The sequence below is a fragment of the Chiloscyllium punctatum genome, chromosome 42 (assembly GCF_047496795.1).
Source record: "Chiloscyllium punctatum isolate Juve2018m chromosome 42, sChiPun1.3, whole genome shotgun sequence".
Taxonomy (NCBI): domain Eukaryota; kingdom Metazoa; phylum Chordata; class Chondrichthyes; order Orectolobiformes; family Hemiscylliidae; genus Chiloscyllium; species Chiloscyllium punctatum.
The window spans coordinates 14,792,657-14,811,835 of NC_092780.1; the positions used below are offsets into that span (position 1 = coordinate 14,792,657).

General features: G+C 40.4%; 1 protein-coding gene across 6 annotated transcripts in view; it reads right to left on the reverse strand.

Moving 5' to 3' along the window:
* Window positions 1-1,133: 1,133 nt before the first annotated feature.
* Window positions 1,134-19,179, reverse strand: part of znf385c (zinc finger protein 385C) — a 488,384-nt gene continuing 470,338 nt past the window's right edge. For all 6 annotated transcript variants that reach the window (XM_072561476.1, XM_072561475.1, XM_072561477.1 and 3 more), the window contains 4 exons: window positions 13,774-14,100; window positions 10,447-10,634; window positions 6,237-6,335; window positions 1,134-3,948 (listed from right to left, as the gene is read on the reverse strand). In XM_072561476.1, coding sequence (XP_072417577.1) covers window positions 3,736-3,948; window positions 6,237-6,335; window positions 10,447-10,634; window positions 13,774-14,100 — 827 coding nt within the window. In that variant the 3' untranslated portion in view covers window positions 1,134-3,735. The remainder of the gene's footprint in view (window positions 3,949-6,236; window positions 6,336-10,446; window positions 10,635-13,773; window positions 14,101-19,179) is intronic.

Genomic DNA, 19,179 nt, shown 5'->3' on the forward strand with positions numbered 1-19,179 from the left:
TGCAATTGTACCAGCCTCCTCTGGCAGCTTGTTCCATACATATACCACCCTCTGTGTGAAAACGTTGCCCCTTAGGTCCCTTTACCCTCTCACCCTAAACCTATTCCCTCTATTCTGGACTCCCCCACCCCAGGGAAAAGACTTTGTCTATTTATCCTATCCATGTCCCTCATAATTTTGTAAACCTCTTGAGTTGGAAAAGCCTGGGGTTTTCTTGCATTCCAGGCTGACCCGGGCTTCGGCCAAAAGAACTGTGCCTTATTAAAAATGTATTCACGGTATTACAGATAAACTCTGACGTCCAAAACAGAAATTAGAAATCAGTGCTTCTGTGATATTATCATTGACTCACCTCTACTGGTTCCAGCTGAGATGCTTTGACTGTTTGTTCTCTATGTATGCCACGACTTGACAGCTACTGTCACAGCTGACCAAGCCTGGCACTGCCTTTATACCGAGCAGGGAGATTAGCTGGAAGGTCATGTTTGCTACAATGTCAGTGTGGAGACCTGATGCTTAATACTATTTTACCCAAGAAAGGTAGATGGAGTTAGAATTGTCGTGCTATAAAGAGGCCATTCGGACCATTGTGTTCTGACCCAGCCAAATCCTGTTTCCCTGCATTTGGCCTGTAACTTTGGTGGTTTTGGCAGCTCCTCGCATTTTTTTGTAAACTTTCAGGAGGACATCTGCCTCTACTGCCCTTTCAAGAAGCTCCAGGTTCCCCACCATCATGAAATAATTTCCTCACAATTCCCCTGTAAACCTCCCACCTTAAATTCCTGCCCTCCCTTTTTAATGGACCCTCATCCAAGGACTTTCCTCTTCTCCACTCCATCATAACCTTCATAATTTTTGCACCTTCGTTAAATATCCCCTTAGTCAGCCGCTCAGACATACAGTATCAGTCTGCTCCAAATGAATGGTGGTATAGCCTTAAGAGATGAATTGTCTTCCTTCTATCCAACTGGCCATGTGTCAGGCTATCTGCCACTAATTTATGTACCCTGTGCATCGTACTGCTCCATGTTTAAAGTTGAGGTGCAATGCTGGAAGGAACTGTAGCATAAAAGAAGCACGACAATTTTCATTTTTCACTGTAATGCTACTTTGCAGATAAAAATAAAGGTGACTTTTATGGAAGACCAGCATTTGATTTATTAAACTTGAAATGTTACATTTCCAACCGAGTGTTCACTCATCTGTATGATGAGAGGCTTTCAAGGGGGATTGATGGACTGGTGGCAGCCAACATTGACAGAAAAATAGCTATTATCAAAATACTTTTCAGCAGTTACTGTATTTGTAAATATCATAGATGTGACAGCCCAAAGAGAACATGAGAGGATTTATCTGCAATCCTGGATTGTTCTCTAACCAAATGGTGGTATGTAGTCATATGATTCCAAATAGTTAATAACACACAGACGCAAAAGACCCATCACCCAGTGACCGATGACATTTTGAAGTTTTTGGTAAAATGATATTTACAGTGGAAAGCCTGAGATGATGAGGATGATATTCACAGTGTTTGTTTGTTTGAATCTCGCATTAAGAAAGACGTAGGGAATCTGGAGCAGTGTGATAGTGTTTGCTTAAAACAACTGATGAGACGGTATGGAAAGAATGGTGCTTAATCCCCTTATTAGACACACCATTCCTTTTCGATGTGTGATACAAAGGCAACTCTATAACAATGAGTGCCATTAAACCAATTAGCTTTTATATGTAAAACACATTTGTAATCAACCGGTTCAGAGATGTTATGCTATTTCTGTAGTAGAGGGGACTTGAACCTGAGGCTCTCTTAGCTCAAAGGCAGGGATACTACCACTGTACTACAACAGCCCAGAGGCAGAGACACTACCACTGTACTACAACAGCCCAGAGGCAGGGTCACTACCACTGTACTACAACAGCTCAAGCATGCTTGCAGGTATTCTCTAATCAATCTTTTCATAGATGTTGTTACATCCTTCTGGAGCAGGATATGAATTGAACCCAGGACTCCAGGCTCAGAGGTAGGGACACTACCACTGCACCACAAGGGCCCCTCATCTAGCACAGTTGTATTCTTCTAACAAAATGATAATTGTAGGAATCAACAGTGGAGGCTATCAGAAAAAAAAACTGGTTTGCATAACAAACCTAAATATCTCAGTCTACATAAACTACATAGCAAAAAGCACTAGAATATCAATGAAAATATTTTATAAAACAACTTTCTCTGTACCTGTACTAAGCCAAGCAAAATAGGGTTAGACAAACAATCCATAACTTCAGAGACAATATGTTAGGGTGGTGGAATGGTAGGTGTTTCCAATGAATCTACACTTCCCCTAATCCAGAAACTATCATTGGCATGGAAGACCACATTAGGCTAATAAAACACTACTTCCTTTGGTGAAATGTATGCATTAAATCCTTGCTGGCCTTTTTGGTGACTTGCTATGTCTAAAGCAAATTCCAAACCTCAAATAAATGAACCTATTTGGGGAAAAACGTGTGAATGCCCAAAATTGACTTTTGGTGCAATTAAAAATAATTTGCTTCAGATTTAACTGTGCTTTGCTTACACGACTGTGGTTTTTACGAGTCATTATCTGAAGTGTTTCGCTCGGTCTCAAATCTACTAAATGCGTCCTTTCAAAACATTAGCGCTTTTAAGTATAAAATATGGGCCTCTATGAGGCAAGGTTTTGAAAACATTGAATACTAAAATCCAAATTCTGAACTTTGCCAGAAAACTAAATGGCTTGCTTGATAGAAACCATAAAATAATGCCCCAAGCAAATAATTTGCTTTGAATGTTATCAAGATGCTTTAAATAGAATTTATTAAAAATGGTGGTAACCTATCAATATGAATCGTTGGAACATATATGATTTTCTGATCCAGTCTTCCATCAGTATTTTCTTATTAGATCTTCGAAAGCAGTTAGCAATAAACTTGTACACAGAGACAGTGTGCTCATTATCCCAATTAGGATCAAATCGGCTAACGCTTTGAAACATTTCAGATCCATCCACTTTCAGCCTCATTGGCTTGACATTTGTGAAGCTCGCAGTATGATGGACGATGATGACTGATGAATGAGGGCTGCGTACAGGAAAGTCAGCTGCAATTTTGTACTTCTTTGCAATGGGTTCAAATTGCCTCCTGAACCTTTATATCAAATAGGCACCCTTAACTAAAATGGGGCTGACATTTCATTTTCTCCATGTTATCTATCCAACTGAGGCAATGAGCTAGGACCACTCTTCTGCTATCCATTTATGTTTCCTTCTTTGGACAGCAATACGTCCTGCGATGTGCTATTCGATTTCTCATCAACTGTTTTGGCTTCAAAATCGTTTTTCTTCAAAGTGTTCTTTTTTTTTCAGATTTTTGATTCTATTTCTGTATAAAAAAAACTGCCCTCGCACTCAATATCTTCACTAGCAACTGACACATGTTAAAGAACTCACAAAAATATTGTGCAAAATAGATTGGTAGCCCATGGTTCTACCAGAAATCTACGCACATCTAAATCAGTTCTGTAATTGTCTTTGTAACTGAAACCATATTTTCTTAATATGAAGTTCATCTAAATATATTTGCAGTATAAAACTGCTGACAATAGGTGTTGAAGCAAGGAGGCAGAAGTCTGCCATGCATAACTTATAATGTTCACATTTACGACTGCATAGTTCCCTTTTAGTTTCCAAAATGTCTGTGATGACTTGAACCCTGAAGTCAATATGGTGCAAACAGAAATGGTGTATGTGTTGCCCTCAGAGGACCTGGAGTGGCTCTGAAGAAGGCTGGTCCAAGAAATGGTGTCTGGAAGAGTGTAGTCGGTCGAAGAGCAAGGTTTGGCATTGCACAGACAGCAGCTGCTGTTAGAGGATTTGGTAAGAAGCCAGTTGCCAATGGTTTTGTGAGGTGCTTCTGAAAAGCCATCTTTGTCTGTAGAAAGGAAACAAATAAACATGATTAAGACGTCTCAGCCAGTCTTGCCAATACTGTAGTTAAATAGACCTGTAATGGTTAGTCCTCATCAAGCCTATTCACATACTGCTGTTTATTGATTTAATCTTGTCTCAGATATTTCAATGCTATCAATCATACTTTTTCTAATAGAAGCTTTTTCTGAAGACACTACAGGAATCACAGGATATGGAGATAGGGTGAGACTGTGGAATTGAGGTCGTAAATCAGGCGTGATTTCACTGATTGACAAAGCAGCCTGAAGTAGTTTCCTGACCAGCTCCTGTCCCTACTTGCTATGTTCTTTACAGCACAGTGGGAGGCCCTTCAACCCATTGTGTCTGTACTAGCTGCCCATTAAAGCAAATCTGAAACACTGCCCAGTTCTCTTTCCAGAACTCGACATTTTCTTTCTATTTAAAACCACTTTTCCTTCAGAAAATGCTGTGGCCTCTGCCTGAGCCATTCCCAATGGCAAAGTATTTTATGCTCTAACAACTCTGCACAAAGCAATTTCTCCCAATCCCTTGACTCACTTTCCCAGTGACAATGTTAAATTGATAGCTCTTTGTCACTAAGTTGCTAACCAGAGGCAATAGTATTTCCCTGTACAAATAAAGCAAAGCCTTCATAATTTTAAAGACATCTGAAAAATTTATTCCCAATCTGTGCAGCTCTTGTGGTAACATCCTTAATATACCAAGTGTCTCCTTATAGGGTATTTGGTCTCTTAACGGGTATCTTCCTGGTTTGAGATTAATGTTGTTTGATAATAATGATGTGTATAGGTGAAGCTAACTTTCTGTTTCCCTTTACTTGTATTGGTCCTCCTACATCAATACTATTACTGTGCAATTTAAAATAACAAATTTTTTTTTAAAAATGGGCTTCTTCTGTTAGAGTTCTTCCTTACTAGAAAAAATGTCAGTGCTGTGATTTTTTTTTAAGAAATGTGTTTTTACTATTGGGTGTTAGGTTATTTCCAAATCAGGTATAATACATGTTTGGAATTGTATTTTGTATTTAGCTATTCAGCATACAATTTGCTGTTAGTTATCATTGTTCTACATCCAGTAATCTTGTAACAATAGCTTGTCTGTGAATATGAACATAAAAGGCAATTTCTAGGGTGAAGTATAGATTTGTGCTACAGTTCTTTAGTTCATCCTTAATTCTAAGGTTGCAACAGGAGAGGAAACTTGGTAACACGAAAGTAGATTTCTATACATCATGAATAAAAATCCCTTCATCACAGAGATCACCTTGGTACAAGAGGATGAAGTCAGGCAACATTTGGCTATTTAGAGATTAATTTTTAAATGGCATTCTGCAGGAATTGCATTCTAAATAAAGCAATTATCCTCTTACGGGCATTCCTTGGTGCATGTTAGATTGTTGCATCGTTTTAACTATTAACAAATGCATTTCTGCTTCATTTCGCATATATTTGCAATTTAGAAACTACATTTTTGTTGTTGTTCTGGTCTGTAGAATCTCCAAATCTGAGCTTAATATTCTGTTAAGTACGACAATTTAAACAGAATACTGAAACTAGAATAATTTCTAATACTGGCCCATGGAAATCTTCATATTACAGATTATCATTAAAAATACAGCTCCCGCATCTTGGTTCCTTCATATAATGACTTTAAAAAGTGTGGAGGAATAGTACTTAAAGTGCAGGAATGCCAAACAACAAGAGTGAATGAAATGTTGCTTAAATCATTTTGTCCAGCATAGTTCCACTTAAACCATCAAATAATACTGTGGATGCTGGAAATTGAAAACAAACAGAAAATGCTGGAGAAACTCAGCAGATCCAGCAGCATTCATACATGAGAGAAACTGGATTAATATTTTAAGCCTGATATCTTCAGAATTCCAAACTTTTTCAGTTCTGAAGAAGAGTCATATTGGTCTTGCAATGTTAATTTTGTTTTTCTCTCTCCATAAACCTGATGAATTTGTCCAGGATTCTCTGACTTTTATTCTAATTAACCCAATTGTCAATCTTTCCAGATGACTATGTATTCATGTGAAAACAATATGCAAATGATTATATTTTTGTTTGTAAAATGTTATGATATAACAAACTTTTAGGGTTACTCGGTATTCAGTATTTTGAGAAGGGCAGCCAAGTTGGAGTAATATGCTAAGAATGCATTGGTGCCTCTGTGAAAAAAGTAGTCAGCATGGTTAATAAACTGCTCAGTCATTACCCAATCCTCCAAAGATGTCAATAAACAAACTCGGACTAAAGTGCTCACCGCCAACACCGCAGTCTGTTGAAGCTTGGTATAAGGACTGTATTTAGGCTTAGATGGTTTTCCTGTAAGTCTCTCCTTATGTCTTCTACTAGTCATATGCTGTATTGGGAATCAAGCAGACTTACAAATAAACAGAGTGCTTGAAAGAAAGAGGTTATTCAGTCATTTTAGTGAAAGCACAATATTAACATTGTATTTTTATATTAAGTTAATATTGCTAGCCCTTTGTCTCCATGCAACTTTTATGAAACATTTGCCTTTTGCCGTAACTTTCAATGTGGTAAAGACATCTGCTATAAAAGAGCAAGCCTCAAAATTACTTTACCTGTCAGGTTTCACATTAACTGGGACATTAATGTGAACTTCTGCTGTAGTAATGATGGTGCAAATGTCATCATTCACTCCTTAAACGCTGGCAATTTCTGGAATCCGCTCATGTGCAGTCTAACACAGAAATCCAGAAGTTGCCACCAGTGATTTTATGCTTCCCCACAGGGTGTGTTGTTGAGAATGAAATCAGTGGAAAATCTGTAAACTGATGAGAACTTCTACCTTAATACAGTTAGACTCACTGTCATATCACTCAGTAAATATTGTGCTCTGTTGAAGGAGGTGTAACTGGGTTTTTACAAACAGAATAAGTTAATAATTACTGCTGAACAGTCTCTCTGGCCATGAAAGAATAACATTATGAATGTTGAACCAATCCAACAAACTTTGCAAGAGTACTGTTAATACCTTTGCAGATATAGGGAAGGATTTCCTATTTCTGTAGGGACTATGAGCATTATCTGGATTAGTGGTGCTGGAAGAGCACAGCAGTTCAGGCAGCATCCAACGAGCAGCGAAATCGACGTTTCGGGCAAAAGCCCTTCATCAGGAATAAAGGCAGTGAGCGGTTTTTACTATGAGCATTATGTCCACCTTGGGATTTTTAAAAGTTTGTCACTATCGCTTCATAGTCTTGAAGTTAATATCTTGGAACTCCCTGCTGAATGGTCCTGCGGGAGTTCCTTCACCACATAGACAGCAGTCCTTCAAGAAGCAGGACCCGCACCATCACCTCATGGAGAAAAAAGGATAGTAAGTAAATGCCAGCCTTGCTGGCACTGCCTGTATCCCCAAACACAATTTGTTTTTAAACAATGATGCAAACTTGACCATCAAATCCTTTCTGTCATTAAATATCACAATATTAATGTGCAATAATGAAGCACATTAAATAACTTGTGAATTTGGGCTTGCTAATCCATAATTATTGCGCATCGATTTTTCTTCCACATACTGGGACCAGTTAGCAGAGTCAACTAGATGGTTAGTGTGCAGTTCTGATGTAAAGACAGGAGCACAGGGTTCAATTCCTGTTCTGGCTAAGGTAGGTCTACCTGCAATTGAAGGGGAAGTGGTACTCTTCAAACACCATAACCAACTGTCCCTCTCTAAGTCAAAACAAGATGCCTATAGTATCATGAGGATTCTGACTCATCACACATCTACCTATTTTGGTTATACTTCATTAAAGCAAGTATCACAGCACTGTATTGCCAGCACCCCTAGATGATAATCATCAAGAACTAAGCTCTGAATATTTGTTAGTAATCCACAACCTTTGTTCATCATGGGAAAGATAAAAAGCTCTGAAATGATCACAAACAAACCACAAAAACCACATATAATTTAAGCAGGAACCACCTCGGTCATTTATCATTGAAGTATTTTGCTTCACTTCAATGTGATTGCAGGTTTTATGTCTCAGTAAAAGTGGACACTCCAAATTGGAATCAGAATGGTGATGAATATCACTGGCAGTCAGCTATGTGGAAACTGAAGGAAATGCAGCTCATCTGTCTCTAAGTGTTAAGATACCTTCCAGTAAGATGGCGCTGGATATGGTCGACTACTTGCGAGCTCCTGCGCGCAGATCTAAGTTTTCTATTTTCTACAATCGTTCTACACTCTTTAAACTTAATAGCATGCTTCTAAAAATTACTAATAACTGTTTTATACTGAATAGATTCACAAACTCTTAACATTCGTCTGTACCTGTGTTTTTGTTTTTGCCATTGTTTACGTATTATTATCTATGCTACTTAGCCATGTGATTAGATTAGATTACTTACAGCATGGAAACAGGCCCTTTGGCCCAACAGGTCCACACCGACCCACTGAAGAGCGACCCACCCAGATCCATTCCCCTACATTTACCCCTTCACCTAACACTACGGACAATTTAGCATGGACAATTCACCTAACCTGCACATTTTTGGATTGTGGGATGAAACCGGTGCACCCGGAGGAAACCCATGCAGACACGGGGAGAATGTGCAAACTCCACACAGAGGTGGGAATTGAACCTGGGTCTCTGGCACTGTGAGGCAACAGTGCTAACTACTGTGCCACCGTGATCTGCCCGGATTGCTAACAAGACAAAGCTTTTCTCTGTGCCTTGGTACACATGACACTAAATTCAATTCAATGGAACAAAGTTGAATCCAGAGACCACAGTCAGCGAGTTAGAGTACAGGTTGCTTGGTAAATGGTTGATATCTTCAACTATTGAAGGACTCCAAAAGCTAGAAGGTAAGATCATGCTATATCTTGAGGCTTTATATAGTGGTGGTGCTGTGTTACTTGGGAAATCTAGGTTGCTGTGCAACACCTATTATAGTCTGGAGCTGTGGATGGTACAGCCACCCTTTATCTATTACACAGCTGATCAGGAGTCTCTTTGATTTTTGCCCCACCTGTCATCACAAGGATTTATAGGTGTATTCCTTGGTCATCAATGTCTGGGATGGGGCTCGACTTGACTTTTCTGGCTCTGAGACAGGACTGTTACCCTTTGTATCAGAAACGCTCCCCTGTGCCTTGCAGTCTGCATAAATAAATCCTCAAGCTTACATTTTAGCCCAATTTATTAAACACAGCTAATGTGTATAAAAATTACCTCAACCTGACAATGAACATATTTCTAAAAATATATAACTTCAGCGTAAATATTTTCTGTAAACCAGATGTGCTTATCCCTCATAACTGTTTGTAAAAGACAGAAAGAAAGTTGACAGATGTAGGTATCAAGTTAAGCCAGTTTTCTCGTGAGACTCTTGTATATTTTGTTGAAGGTTTCTGGTATGCACTGTCGAGTCATCCACTACAGTATATACAATCCTGTTTGTGCAGTGGTCTGCAAGCACATACTGTTAGACGCTGCACTGAGTTAGTGGAATTGAGCCTCAGAAACAGTGAAGACATCTTGGCCACCAACTGCGCAACAGGCCAGTGTTGCTATAGGTAGTAGTTTGTGTGAAGGGATAAGGCCAGTGAGATATGAGCGGTTAATAGCCTAAATGAAACGACAACATGCAGTGGTCCAATATTTTAAATGATTAACAGTAGTTTGAACATATTCCCTGGAATAAACCATCCTGAGGTGCTTTATTGGGAAGTTGGAGAAAGGAAGCTGGAAAAGAGAGAAAAAATAGGGGATGAGGGAGGTGGGAGGGAGGTTATCAAAGTCAGAGTGTGAGTTTTTGAATAGGTTTTCCTGGAAGAGGTAGCAAGGCTGAGGAATTTAGAAAGAGAATTTTAGATCTAGAGGGATGTGCATTAACTCTGGCTGTGTGTACTCGTTTCGTCACCAAACCTTCCTCTTCCCGTAACTCTCCATCAATCGACTAGCCTTCTAACATTTCCAACAACACAAATGCCCAGAGAGTACGAATAAAAAAAAACTATTTCTTGCAACATTGTGAAGATCCTCCTCTGCTGGAGAATGTTCCAGTGATGAATGTTAACTTGTTCAGGGTTGACAACTCCATTCCTGTCACCAGCTGGGAGAGGGGTAACACCAGCCGAGGAGTAGAGGGCACACGTCCCATTGTTGTGAGTGAAATAGCAACTGCCCAGAAGTCTTTATTTACACAAACAGCACATACTGAGTTGCAGGACTGAGATCAGAGTGCAAATGGAGAAAGAAACTCTCACTGCACTCATGCCACTTGCTTGGAATTAAGCAAAGCAGGTCCCAACTGCTTTCAGAAAGGCATAGATTAGAAGGATCCTACTCCTGAGGCTGCTTGAGAAGCAGCATTTACCTAGTCAATTGCTGAGTCTGCTGTAAGTAATGAGATTCCTTGGATGAATGCACAAAGTAAAATCCAAGGTCTCAGCTTCTTAAATTCTGGGAGAAATATTTCTAGCTTTAACTCACCTGTTTGAGTTGTGTTTCAGAGTTAACATAAATCTCACAGATATTACAGTGAAAAGCCTTGCTCTGTAGACCGATGCTCCCTTTGTTACCGATGCGCTTGGTTTTGTACAAAGTCCGTGGGAAGAGTCTCAGTCTGCTTCTTCTGCTGTGACTGTTCTGTCCCTGCAGCATTGACTTATGCTTGGACCCTAAAATGTGAATATCAGATAATTATATTGCAATGCATCAGGCTTAACACTGTTATTTCTAATGACAGCAAAACTGGCCACAAAAAGATTTACAAATTGATCAAACAAAACCATTCAACCATTAGCTTCATCAACAAACAATTAAAGTTTTATTGATTTGATTTAATTTATTATTGTCACATGTATCTGGGTACAGTGAAAAGTTTTATTTTGCATGCTGTACAGGCAGACTATATCATGTCAAGTGCATTAGGGTAATATACCAGATCGCAGAATACAATATTATGCCTGCAGAGGAGATGCAGAAAGAGTTTGGTATTATATTCTTTCCACAGATGCTGCACAGCTTTCCCAGCAACTTCTGTTTTTGGTTTGGATGTAAAATATCCCTGCTTTGAGCTGGTTTGAAGAAGAGTAGGAGAGCTTTTCCCAGTCTCCTGACCAATATTCTTCAGTCAACAACTCTAATAAAAACAGATTGTCTGGTCATTATCACATTGCTGTTTGTGAGAGCTAGTCACACATAAGTTGTTTTACTGTGCTATATGTTTCTTGCATTACAGCAGTGACTATAATTCAGAAATACCTTGTTGGTTGTAAAGTGCTTTGAGACATCATGAGGTTGGGAAAACCATTTTATCTTTTTTTTGTTTATGACTGCTTCAGTGGAATTGCCTGGCTCTAGCTTTGGCACAACCTTTAACAACACAGTCACTCTGGAATCAATGAAAGTTATGCTCTAATGTCTAAGTAGAAATACTTCCAAAAAGGTGACCTGTCTTTTAACCTAATGAATGGAATGAACTCTCTTTGATGTCTATATACTACGCACAATAGTTCCCAAATCTCTCTCATCTTTGCTATCCTATGGCAAAAAAAGGGGAACAGTGTAAAGAGTTAGACTCTGGTTCTGAATGGAAGAGATTCTTGGGATCAAGGATTCTTTCACCTGTGGTCAGGAGAATATCAAATCGGGTATTGATGGAGTTAATAGTAGTTGCCTTATCCCCAAGATGGTGAATTTCAAGATGAGGGAACACATTTTTAAGGTGAGAGCAGAGAGATTTTAAAAAGACATGAGGCAATTTTTTTTAACACAGAGGGTGGTACACATGTGGAATGAACTTCCTGAGGAAGTGGTGGATGTGGGTACAACTACAATATTTAAAAGACGTTTGGATGATACATGAATAGGAAAAGCTTGGAGGGATGTGGATCAGGAGCAGGCAGGTGTGACTAGTTTAGTTTGGCACGGACTGGTTGGACCGAAGGGTCTGTTTTTGCACTGTATGACTCAATGACTCTATAACATTAAGTCATTCAGCAGTTCTGTGTTTTATATCTAAGATCTCGTGGTCTTCTTTGAGATTTGGATACTTCAGGTGGATTTTACAGCTGACAGTTCTTATCCATTCAGAGAAATTGTGCATGTTGGCACAAGGTAAGCAGGTGATCCAGAAAGTTGCTCACAGGATGGAATTTATATTCACAATCCAAATGGCTAGGCTCCCAACTGACCAACGACCCTTAATTTGCTTTTGCCGCTTTTCATCTTTATCACTTCTGTCATTAAAATAACAACTCATTTTCCATCAAAGTGGTTCACTCAGTTTCTCCCTTCACAGTTTCTGTTTCATTTAACTGATTCTCTGCCGTGATTCCATGGGAAATGGTGGCATTTTCTCAAGCAATTAATCCATTGTGTGATAGTGACACCTGTCACTTTGTAATCTTTTGATAAGAGCTTAAGTAAAAATACAGTTGGCACATGGTTTTTAAGGTGCAATGCATATTAGGATAGCTATTTCAAACATCCTGCTTTTTTGATTAAGTGATTTCATCAAATTCACAATCTGCTCCCCAGGACACTGTTAGAGTTCTCCTTCATAGACCGTCTCTCAGAGATGAAGACCAGTATGTCTGATATGCGTGGAAAATAATTTGGGCAGAACATTACAGGGGCCTGTCCATAACGTTTGACAGGTGGCTAAATTAATGCAGTGTGGGACAATTGCCCCTCAGTGGGATGTCCCACCCTCTGGAGATGCCGACTAATCTGATTAGCTGGCAGCTCCAGCAGCCCAGGCAGTGCTAGCACTCCCTAGGGGACACTATTGGGACTGCAGGCAAGGCCCATGATGGAAGTCCTATGGATTTCAGAGTCAGTGGGGGTGGGGGTGGTGCAGGGATTTTTCATTAAATTAGCAAGAGGCATGTGAGGAGGATAGGGGGTGGGCTTTAAAGTATGCATCGTGGACAAAAGGTGCCCCCTGAAGATAGCACCCACTTCCTTCCTGTCATTTTGAATATTTTTTTAAAAGAAAGGGAATCCCGTGTTCTGGTCTGGGCAGTGTAATTGAACAAGCTTGAATGACGCTTAATAATTTATTTAGCTATGAAAGCCTCTTAAGGTGCAATGGTAGTGTCCCTACCTCCAGACCAGGAGGCCTAGATGCAAGTCTGAACTGCTCCAGAGGTGTGTAATAAGAACACTGCACACGTTGATTCAAAGAACTTTATTCAGGGCGGTGCGGGGTGGCGGAGGGAGACAGGTAGGAAGGTGGTGGCTTAGCCACCTGCCCAATATTATGTGCTTCTGCCAAAAGCCCCCACCCCAGGGACATGTAATATTCAACCACAGAGGGTTGTGCATATGTGGAACAAACTGCCAGAGGAAATGGGAGATACAGGTACAGGTACAACATTTAAAACGCATTTGGACAGGTATATGGAGGTTTAAAGAGGTATGGGTGAAATTCAGGCAAATGGGACTAGTTTAGTTTGGAACATGTTTGGCATGAATGAGTTGGACCGGAGGTTCTGTTCTCATACTGGATGACTCTGTGACAGACATTGCCTACTTTTATTGTTGTCTATCTAGCTCTGTTCCATAGACAAGATTAGAGTGGTGCTGGAAAAGCACAGCAGGCCAGGCAGCATCCAAAGAGCAGGAAAAATTGACGTTTCGGGAAATCTGATGGAAGGGCTTTTGCCCGAAACGTCGATTTTTCCTGCTCCTCGGATGCTGCCTGGCCTGCTGTGCTTTTCCAGCACCACTCTGATCTTGACTCTAATCTCCAGCATCTGCAGGACCCACCTCTGCTCAGTTCCACAGATGTCAAACAGTGAGGTCACTTACCATTGTTGTGTGCCTCGAGCTGAGATGCAGAGTTCACCGTCACTTTGCAAACTGCGCAGTAAAGCTGCTGTTTCATTTTCTCTCCTTCTTTCTCACTTTCAGGGGCTGAGCTAACACTGTCAGTGCCCTCACTTCGAATGATCTCTGCAGTGTGCATGACTGACGTTGCAATGTCATTTTCCGATCTGCCATTCGTAGCTTCTGAGCAGGAAAACATGGCCGATGTCTTGGTGGCAGCATTTTCCACCAGAAATACTTTTGATACATGAACCATTGAGGTAGAATTACCTTTTGTTTTCTCACCCATTGGTGTGGTTGGACAATCCTCTGCAAATCAAATCAAGAACACGATAGATTGAAAAGTATATCCTTTTACACGTACCTTTTATTTTTGAAAGAGATGAAGATACGTACAAACTTAAATTGGATTACTTTCAGCTATTCAATGGATTAATGGAAAACGGCTTGATTTAATTTAATCTGTCTCCCTCTTGTCTATATTATTCTGAAACATGGTATGTGATTCTTTTGTCTTATTATGGAATCTTGTCTTCTACACTGTGATTCTCAGCATTGTTAATGTAGAAAAGTAAATTAACTGGAAGAGATAGGTTCTTCAGAAGGTAAATGTCATTCAGACTTCAAAATGCTACAAATTCAATACAGCACTGCAGAATTGTAAAGTCAGCATCTTCCATTAAAAGGAAGTATTCAAACTGAAATTACAAGTAGCAATTTCAGCACTAGTGAGAGACATGGAATCCATATTAAAATTCTGAAGTTCAAAAGCTTTAATCGAGTATCACAGTTATTATCGCCTTTGCTACCCTAACAAGCTTCAAATAAACCATGGATTGATGGCATCAAGATCATACACTCCTCCCAGCCTATTCAAATGAGAACATTATTGAATACCACAGAATTCACTGGGAAAACTGGTGAAGGTAAGTGGTCCTCATCCTGGTATAGGGCTATGAGAAACTGAAAAATAAGGTGGAACTCATGAAAACTGCAGATGCTGGGAAGTCAGTGTCAATAAAATGTGGCGCTGGGAAAAGCACAGCAGGTCAAGCAGCATCAGAAGAGCAGGAGAGTCAATGTTTCAGGTATGACTCTTTGTCAGAATATTCCCATTGTGGGCTTGTAATAATGTTCCAGCAATACCCAGTACAGGCCTGAGGAACAGCACCTCATTTTTCTTTAGGGACTTTACAGCCTTCAGGACTCAACACAGAGTTGAACAGTTTCAGACCATGAACTCTTCCCTCCATTTTGATTTCCCCCCTCCCTTCCCCACTGTTTGCATCTTATTTATCACAGTGTTGCTTTTCAGTCAGAGCATGACTTTATTGTCATTATCACCTAATCTGGATCTAGACTTTATCTTCTCTCTGTCTGCTTTTATTTCATTTCTCTCTTTCTCTGCTTTAGAAGGATTGAAACATTAAAATTTTAACCGTAAATTTTTACTTTTCGACCGAAGATTGACCGAAGATTTTGTACCTAGGCATCTTTGTTCCTAAGGTGGCACTGGAAATGGTGACTTTGTCCACTTTTCACTGTACTCAAGGTTTCTTGTACTTGACGACATGTGACAATAAAATCAAACTCTAATTACGAGAGTAGTGATTGGAACCAGGTGGATCTCATTAACTATGAGATTCTTGACCTGGGCCAATCCTGTAAGCCCTGGCTGACCGATGTAACCATGACAGCCCACCAACACCCTGGAGTTGTTCAGGGAGAGGTGGGCGCCGCAGGGAGTGGAGTGCATTATTTCCCCCCTCCAACTCTATTTTGATTTGATCCCTGCCCTCTCCTTCACTGTCTGATCACACAGCATTGCCCTTTGATGTGAAGGGCACTGCTTGTCACTAGCCACTTGGGTGTTTCCTTTCTTCCTGGAGTTGGAAATTTGAATAAAGATTTGTGCACATTGTGTCTTTCACTGTGTCTCACACCTGCACACACACAACATAGGTGCTGGGGAGAAAATAAACACTACCACAGTTAGGCGGTAGTGTGGGGGTAGAAAAATAAAACAAAATAACCACGACACTGCTGTTGGTTTCTGTTTATTTTGGGGGAACCAGATTCCTAAACTGGCTGAATTATATAGCCAGTTTGTTAACTGATATTCCTTTCTTTAAAAAAAATAACCCAGGACATTAGAATCTCCTCATTGATTCAGTGGAGTGACTCCAAGCTGGCTGATTACAGCCAGTGTATTGTTGTTGGTTTTTGTTTTTGGGGACCTAATTCCTGAACTGGCTGATCTACAAAAGCCAGTTTGTTGATGGTGTTCCTTTTTTTGAGGATTGATTTCTGAACTGGCTGATCTTCACAGTCAATGTGTTACAGGTGTATTTCAGTTCTCATTAGGGAACTGTTGTTTCACTGGCTGGTTACAGCCTGTGCGCTACTCTTTTATTTCTGGTTTCTTTTGAGAAAGGACTATGCTGATTTTGTGGCAGGGCTTAGCCTTTCACTTTTTTTGTAAGTGTCTGTATTTTCCTTTTTGCATGTGTTTTCACTTTTTGGTGTTTGGACTGACCCGTGAGTCAACTGCACCTTTCCAGATGAACTGTTCCTCTGCAGGTAGGCCTGGCCCTCTGTTGGTGGACTAGGCCTCTGTAAAGACTGAACAGCTGTGTGTGTGCTGGGAGGAGAGCATTTGCTGCATACTGAAGGAGACTCTGCCTTTAGGAGTGGACCAAGCCCCTGTGAGTTAACTGCACCTTCACAATGAACTGTATTCCTGTGAGTGGGCCCGGTCCTCTGTGGAGACTGAACACATGTTGTGGGGTGTGCATTTCCTGCCTTTAGGAGTGGACTCTGCCTTTGGTTGTGGACTCTGTTTCTGGCAATGGATTCTGCATACTGGAGTGGAGTGGACTCTGTTCCTGAAAATGGTCTCTCTATACCAGAGGGGACTCTGTTTTTGGTAAGTGACTCTGCAATTTTGCTTGTTGGTTTTATCACCTGCACTGTCTTGTGTGTGCCTGGTCTGGCAGGCATTACTGTGAGTTGGGAGGCTCTTGGGTCATCCCGAAAGCTGTCACCTGGAGAGCTGGAAGGTGGGTAGGCCAGCTTGAGTGCTGTTGTCCCAAGCAAACAGCGAGACGGGCTGTCCTCGAGGAAGTTATGTTCGAGCAGTCCACAGGCCGGATGGTGTGTCAGGTTGGCAAGGGCCAGATGGTACATATGGGTGGACTGAGAAGCCAGAAGGGGTGGCTGCCTTTGAGTGACTGGAAGGTAAGAGGGACGGGTGGGTTGCTGGAGGAGGGTCTGTGTTCTATGCACTGTTTTCATTGGATTGAACTGTCTTGTCTGTGTTGTTACTGTTTCCTTTTTGATGACTGAAAGTGGGATTTGAGGTTTGTCCTGATTTCCCAGTTAACTGAACGGTGGGTTTTGGGGTTTGGCCTGGCTGCCCCTTCCCCTGTAAATAGCGTTTTTTTTGTGAACTGCTTCTTTTTGTTTATTGTCAACTGTTTGCATTTTATACGGTTTCATTAAATTAATAAAGAAAAATTAACAGGAGGAAGAAAAATACAATCAGGACATTAGAATCTCCTCAGTTGTGGATTGACTGAGCTGGCTGACCACAGTCAGTGTACTGTGCACTAATAATGAAAGGGTGACTTGATGACAGGAACTGGCCTCTGTGTAGTTATTTTAACTACTACAATAAAAATTGTTCTATGATTTCATTGATCTCCATTCTCCGTCAACCTTTCCCTTCTGTTCCACTTGCCTTTCTCGACTTCCTGAAAGTCAGTGACTTTCCAAACAAAAAGCAGAGATTGCTGGAGAAACTCAGCAGGTCTGACAGCATCTGTGTAGATGCCCCCTACCACCCCTCATTGTCCGCACAAATAACCATCTTTTTTTCAGTTCTGAAGAAGGGTCACTAAATTTGAAACGTTAACTCTGTTTACAGATACTGCTGGATCTGTTGAGTTTCTCTGTAAATTTCTTATTGTTTGTTTCGGCATCTGCAGCTTTGTTTTATTTTAGTGTTTAAATTCAGTTCCTTTTTCACCTCTCTTCAGTTCTGAGGAGGAGTCATATTGGACTCAAAACATGAACTCAATTCTTCTCTCTCCCCCTCCACAGATCCTGCTGAGTTTCTTGTGTATTTTGTTTAATCCTTTTCCTTTCCTTTTTTTTCCACTGTTTTTAGTTAATATTTTTGAATCACTTGTGAATCTTCTCACAAATAACCAGCAATGGGAATGTGATTCTGACTTTAAAGCTTCTTCATCCCAGTTGTGGATCAGCCTTGTGAAAACTAGCCGTCGAGGGATGAAGCATGAATGTCTTGGTGAGAAGGTTGGTATTGGGGATAGAACAAAAAAAAATAATCCCTAAAATCTTTAAACAGCCTCATTTTACATTTTGTGGTGCTATTCTTTGCTGAAGTATTTCAACAAAGATTCAGAAAATACAAGAATGTTTACCTGGTCTAATAACAGACAATGCAGAGAATTTGTTTTTGATAGCTCAAACAACACACAAATTTCCTTTTCAATTTTGATGGACATTGCAAGCCCAATTTCATACCAGCTATGATGTTATGGAAATAAATACCCTCTGTAATTATGTGCAAATGATCACATGTATTTTGATGTGCAATAAAAATATTAAATATCTAAAATCCATGGGAAGGATTGTCATGCTTCCTCTCAATGGGAGCAGCTTACAGCAATCTGTGGTAGGTACAGGAACAATTAGTGGATTAAGCAATCGTATTTCCCCCCCACCTGCCATTCTGAACACCACTACAAAGTTAACAACAGTGATCTTTCAAGCTACAGTATCAACAAAGTACGTATTTGTGTGCAGAGTTTGTGCAGCTTGATGTATGTTAAAAGGCCTAACACAACATTAAATTTACTTAGGACATCAGAATTTCCAAATAGATCTGGCACATAATGTGCAACAGAGGCCTGTTCCTAAGCAAATGGAAAGGATTTTTGCACATTTATCCTATAATGGCCTTTGCAGGAGCTGCAAGTATTCCTGATGAGGGGGTTATGCCTGAAACGTCGATTCTCCTGCTCCTTGGATGCTGCCTGACCTGCTGCGCTTTTCCAGCACCACACTCTCGACTCTGATCTCCAGCATCTGCAGTCCTCACTTTCCCCTCGGAACTGCAATCATGAGGATCATCCTGTTGCACATGGAATGAGCTGTGGCTGTTGTCCCCCATTATTTTAGCCTTTTTTTTTAATGCAGACAATGGAAAGAAGTTAAAGGGGACATTATTGTGTCTAATGGCCAGAAATCAGGAGATTTGCAGCATATTCACTACTTCCCCACAGCAATACTCAAAAGACTCTATATTATCCAGAGCAAATGTCTACTTCAGCAGTACTCTGCCGCTGCACTCAATATCTGATC